Source organism: Eretmochelys imbricata, chromosome 23 (assembly GCF_965152235.1).
Source record: "Eretmochelys imbricata isolate rEreImb1 chromosome 23, rEreImb1.hap1, whole genome shotgun sequence".
Classification (NCBI taxonomy): Eukaryota; Metazoa; Chordata; order Testudines; family Cheloniidae; genus Eretmochelys; species Eretmochelys imbricata.
Genome location: NC_135594.1, coordinates 3032939 through 3038489, shown reverse-complemented (window position 1 = coordinate 3038489; position 5551 = coordinate 3032939). Strand labels below are relative to the sequence as shown.

General features: G+C 51.3%; 1 protein-coding gene across 1 annotated transcript; it reads left to right on the top strand.

Annotated features, from left to right (window-relative positions):
- The first annotated feature begins 687 nt into the window (after nt 1–687).
- LOC144278901 (galectin-7-like) lies at nt 688–5238 on the top strand. Its single transcript, XM_077840271.1, has 4 exons — nt 688–746; nt 1792–1880; nt 3748–3955; nt 4850–5238. The coding sequence occupies exons 1-4, from the start codon at nt 708–710 to the stop codon at nt 5003–5005; spliced, it is 492 nt and encodes a 163-aa protein (XP_077696397.1). The 5' UTR covers nt 688–707; the 3' UTR covers nt 5006–5238.
- The last annotated feature ends 313 nt before the right edge of the window (nt 5239–5551 follow it).

Genomic DNA, 5551 nt, shown 5'->3' with positions numbered 1-5551 from the left:
CTCAAGCTCCGCTTCACCCTTACCTCAGGGCCTCCTTCATTGTGCCTGATATGGTGTGTACTGCTCAGCCTCTCCAACAACGCAACTTCCTCCCACGGCGCCTGACATACACCCCCACCTGACTGACTAGGGGGCTTTTAACTAGTTTCAGCCAGCCCCTGATTGGCTTCAGGTGTCCTAATCAACCTAGCATTCTCCCTGCTTTTGGGGAAGTTCTTAATTGGCCCCAGGTGTCTTAATTGACCTGGAGCAGCTTCCATTTCACTTAACCTGGTACCAGGGATTTGTTTAGCCTGGAGTTAATATATCTATCTCCCACTTCTTTTCTATAGCCATCTGGCCTTGCCCCGTCACAATATATATATAATCTTACTATATGTTCCATTCTATGCGTCCGATGAAGTGAGCTGTAGCTCACGAAAGCTTATGCTCCAATAAATTTGTTAGTCTCTAAGGTGCCACAAGTCCTCCTGTTCTTTTTATAGGACCTTGGTTGCAACAGTGATCTATACGGTCCCAGTTTATGTCAATAACGTCACACACGGACATGCAGATTCCTACTAACAAAAGTGGGTGGAATCCAGAGGCAAGAGGAACTGTAGAATTGAGCGTGGAGGCCCCACCTCTCAGGAGCCAGGACTGTATATAAGGTGCTTCCTATGCCGTGAGCTTTCAACAGACAGCAGCTCCTTCACCGCACAGGAAGAATGACAGCTCCAATGGCTCTGGTTTCTATCACCAACCTGGTGAGTACTGATCCTCTCTCCACTCAGGGCTCCTGTAGGTGCTGCTGCCTCAGGCCAGCCAGAGGCCGGGGCAGGAATAAAGTAAAGGGATGCAGAGCAGCAATGGTGAGTTTGTGAAGCGGTCATGCAAGGAAACTTTTACTACAAGCTTCATTATGAAGAGAAGCATCACAGTTGCAGACAGTGTCAGGGATGTTGTGTTGTGATGTCACCTAGTTCTGTGCATTTGCCTCAGTATAGAGCATTTTGTTTTCACACACTGCCCTTAGAGGAACGTGACAGGCACGTTTGTAAATCTGAAAAATGTTTAAGCCTCTGATAGGGGAAGTTAAAACTCAAATTCATGTTAATCCTTTGTCTGCTGCTTTTTCCCGCGGCATCTGCTCTGCATCCGTCATGTTACTGTAGGTTATTGGGAGGCCGGATTGCAGCAGGTGTGGATGCACCCAAAATACCTTTGATCGACCTACTGTACTAAAACTAGCCAAGTTGCCTTGGTGACAGGGTCTAGCCTCCTGAGTACAATCCCGCCCACGACCCTAGGTGCATACTGGGGTGGCTAGCCCATGCCGCTGCCCGTACCACCGTGGCTACACTTCTGTTTGTTGTGAGCTATCTTGATCACAGCTAGCTCGGGTACATCCAAACGTGCTGTCCCGATTCATAGATTCTGATGCCAGAAGGGACCATTGTGATCATCTAGTCTGACCTCCTGTACAACATAGGCCAGAAAACTTCCCCAACATAATTCCTAGAGCAGATCTTTTAGAAAAACTTCCCAGCTTGATTTAAAAATTGTCAGTGATGGAGAATCCACCATGACTCACAATCCACCATGATTGCAGTGTACACTTACCCTTTATGAATGAGGCTGTGGGAAGCTTTCAGACTCCCCAGTGTCATGCTGCTGCCACATCCAGCCCGGTGGGGTCAGGTGGGTGTGGGGTTCTCAGAGATCCTGTCAGATCTGCTTTAGTTTGATCCACATGGGGTGTGACTTGTCAGGGTTGCAAACCTCTTCTCCTCAGATGTCTCTCTCTTCCAGGGGACTCCTTGCAACATCTCTGTCGCTGGGGGCTTTCTCCTTGGGATGTTGGTGAATATCCGTGGCTCAGTGCCAAAGGACAGCCAGAGGTACCCGACACAAGGATTTCTTCGAACATATTTACAAGATTTTCACCCATGAGGGTTTAGGAAAAGGCCGCTCTGAAAAATAAAAAAACTCAATGCCCCTCAATGAAACACCCTCATTCCCCTCCCCCTTTATCTGCTGGGTAGATACAGTGTAAGCCCCCCTCTCCCAAAAACACTGCTCCCCTTTACACTGCCCCCACTTGGGAGAGACATCCCGGCCCATCAGCCCTCGATGTGGCAATTTCCTGCAATAGCCTTAAAAAACCGCATTGCATAAAGTTTATATATTATTGTGGGCCGGGGTTGCCTGTAACCTCTCTAGTGGGGAGATGTGACAGATTTTGCAACTCCATGCAGTATCTTTGGGGTCCCTTGTTTTAAGTGAATGGCTTATGTATAATTATGTACCGCTCCTCCAGGAACTAAAAACGGGGTGGTCGTTAAGGCAAATCAGCCAGGCTGCAAACCCCCCTCCCATCCAAAAGGTACGACTTCCTGGGGAGACTCACATGTCGGCTGTTACTCTGAAACTAGTTCAAAGTAGATGCTCCAGAGAGCAACAGACAAAAAAAGGCCTTGGGGACAAAGAGCTGGAGTTAGTTTAAACTCGGGGCCTTCCTTCTGAGCCAGCAAATGGACAGGACTTTCTGCCTGAGGGGTTGGGGGGACCCTTGCATAAGGGTTGAAAGGGCTTGACATACTAGGGCCCCATAAGACTGATGGTGACCTCTGGAAAGCTGGTTGCATGCAGGAATGTTTATTGTTTTTAATGGGTTTTCTCCGTAAAGATTTTCCCTGAAGAATAAGTGTGCTTGCTTGGAAGAAGTTGTGTGGTAACTGATAGCAATACACTGAGCATAGGCTCTGGGGAGACAGCAAAGTCACCGGCCTGCGTAGGCGGTCTGGCTTGCTGGAGATATCGTAGTGTACATCCAGGGAGCTGTGCAGCCTAAAAACCGCAGTCAGGAGGGAGACGCATGAAGGTCTCTGCACAAGAGAGGTGACAGCCGGGAGCCAGAAACCTTTAAGTGGGTGCCCTTGAGGGACTGTGGATGGAGAATACAGGTGCCGCTACCCTGAAACTGTGACCTGGAGAAACTCCGGCACAGACAGACTCAGTGACAGGCCCAAGGACACAGGAAGCCTGCGGCAGAGCAGGGAATTGAACCCAGGTCTGCTAACTCCTTGGCCCCTAGATATTGTCATAATAAACATGATTAATGGTAATTATAATCCCCACCTGTTCCGGGTCAATGGGAGCTGCGGGGAGCAGTACCTGGAGGCGCGGCCAGGGCAACACACAGACCCCTGTGCCCCCCCCCGCCCCCCCAGGTTCCAGCCACTTCCCAGAGCAGCGCGGGGGCAGGGCAGGCAGAGAGGGAGCCCGCCCTGCCCTCGGTGCGCGACGGGCCGGAGCCGCCCCCCAAACCCCCTCCTGCAGCCGAACTGCCTCCTGCACCCCAACCCCTTGCCGCACCCCACACCCCTCCTGCACCCCAACCCCCTGCCCTGAGCCCTATGCCGCACCCTGCACCCGCTGGGGGCAGGGAGGGGGCGGAGTTGGGGTGGGGATTTCAGGGAAGGGGTTGGAATGGCGGCACGGGCGGGGTGGGAAGAGGTGGGGCAGGGACGGGGTCTCATGGAAGGGGTAGAGTGGGGGCAGGGCCGGGGCAGTGGGGCGCGGTCAGTGATGTGGCCCTCGGGCCAATGTACTAGTCCTCCTGTGGCCCTCGTGGTCGTTTGAGTTTGAGACCCCTGGTCTAATCCATTCCCCAGTGTATATTAAGGGTAGGGGAAGGGGAGTAGCTGCTCTTCCCAAAGGCCTCACAGGCCACTTGGTCATTACTTTCCTATTCCTCCTGCCCAGGTTTGATGTGAACTTTCTCTGTGGTGGGGACAGAATGAATGAAATCGCCTTTCACTTTAAAACTCTCTTCAAAGAGGACAGGGCCAGGGCCATTTTCAACAGCAAGCTGAACAATGAGTGGGGCCAAGAGGAAGAGAAGTGTTTTAGCCCTTTCTACAAAGGGAAGAACTTCCAGCTGCAGTTTGTCATTACTAAAAACGGCTACAAGGTAAGGGATGTAAGCAGAGCAGAGCCTCTGCATCGGGGACCGGAGACAACTCTGCATTTGGACTGGGGGAGAGAAATTGGGAAGGAGGATAGCGGGGAGATCAGACAGGAGACTGGGAGCTAGAGGAGCAGGAGGCCTGGCTATGGAGATCTGGTGAAGCCCTGAGACAAGGGGAATGAGGAAGGCCTGGGGAAAGGTCAGCAGGCATGACTGAGCCTGGTGCAGGGCTGAAATAACTTGGGGAGTTTGGAGATGAGGGTCAGGGGTTGAATACAGTGGGGTCTTTTTCTTTAACAGTGTGTCTCAGAGTTTACTGAGTTGGGCCTGGAAGAAGAGGGGAAAGTGAGGCCAGGGTGGGGAGGGAATGGTGAGCCTAGTACAATGCTGTACTGGGAGCTGCCGCTGGGCCTGTGTCTAACCTAGGTTCAGAGGACGAGGAGGGTTGTTGAACTGCCTTAATCAGGGAAAGTGTCAGTTTTAAAATGGCAACGACCTGTCTCCTTTGAGAATGTTTTGGGTGGGTGCGCCTGGCAAGAATACAGGTACCCCTCTTTCAACACAGTCCATTTCCTGGTTGGAGACGGCACCATTCATTCGTGCCCCCAGATCCTGCTGGTTCTGTCGGCAGGGTGGTAGGAACACCCGGTCCTTGCTTCTGTTCCATCTCCTGCCAGCCTGGGTGAGCAACAGCTAGAGTGGTTGAGTACGGTGGGAACAAACCCCTGGCTCTGCATTCACCCTGCTCCGTACTGGTGATTGATTTACTGGTTCCACTCTGCGAACATCCATTGACCTACCTAAGATGGCAAGGAACCTCTGACCAACCCCCAAAGAACCGTTGTGCTATGGTTTGGCCGAGAGTCATTGTTTCTAACGCTCCCCTTTACTTACCAGGTGATTGTGGACAACAAGCCCTTCTATGAGTACTCTCATCGTGTCCAGCTGGAGCAAGTGAAATTCCTCCAGGTGGGTGGGGCTGTGGAGTTGCAGCAAATTGAGATCTTCAAAGACAGCAACATCATCAGCTCTACATCCCCTGAATCCAAATAGAGTGATTCTGGCAGTGATGTAGGTGACAGCCACGATAAGCACGCAGTTGCAGGAAACTAGGTGAGGTGACCACTGAGCAGATGTGGTCAGGTTGCTGGGGATTGAGGATGTGCCAACAAACAGGCCATTCTGTTCTCCCCACCTCCAACGGGGGCACTTTTTGAATCTGATAAAATAAAAACAATGGTGTGTGTTGATTTTAAATCAGTTTGTGGAATCAGGGAAGAATTATTCCAAACACAATAAATTCTGCTGTGACACATGCAGTCACGCCTGTTGTTATTGTGAGTAATGATAATTTATTCATGGCTTCTAAAAAAAGTCCAGGAGCAATAGGCTAGAATGGGGGTTCTCAAACAGGGGGTCGCGAAGTTATTACACGGGGGGTCGTGAGCGGTCAGCCTCCACCCCAAACCCCACTTCGCCTCCAGCATTTATAATGTTAAATATATTTTAAAGTGTTTTTAATTTATAAGGGGGGGTCGCAGTCAGAGGCTTGTGTCACGGAGTCCCCGGGCGATGCTCTGGAACTGCTCCCCATGAAGC

Bases quoted from the DNA above. Each gene is read 5' to 3' on its own strand.
- LOC144278901 (XM_077840271.1), top strand. From the start codon at position 708: ATGACAGCTCCAATGGCTCTGGTTTCTATCACCAACCTG. The intron at 747-1,791 runs GTGAGTACTGAT...TCTCTCTTCCAG, and splicing joins TGGTTTCTATCACCAACCTG to GGGACTCCTTGCAACATCTC. The intron at 1,881-3,747 runs GTACCCGACACA...CCTCCTGCCCAG, and splicing joins GTGCCAAAGGACAGCCAGAG to GTTTGATGTGAACTTTCTCT.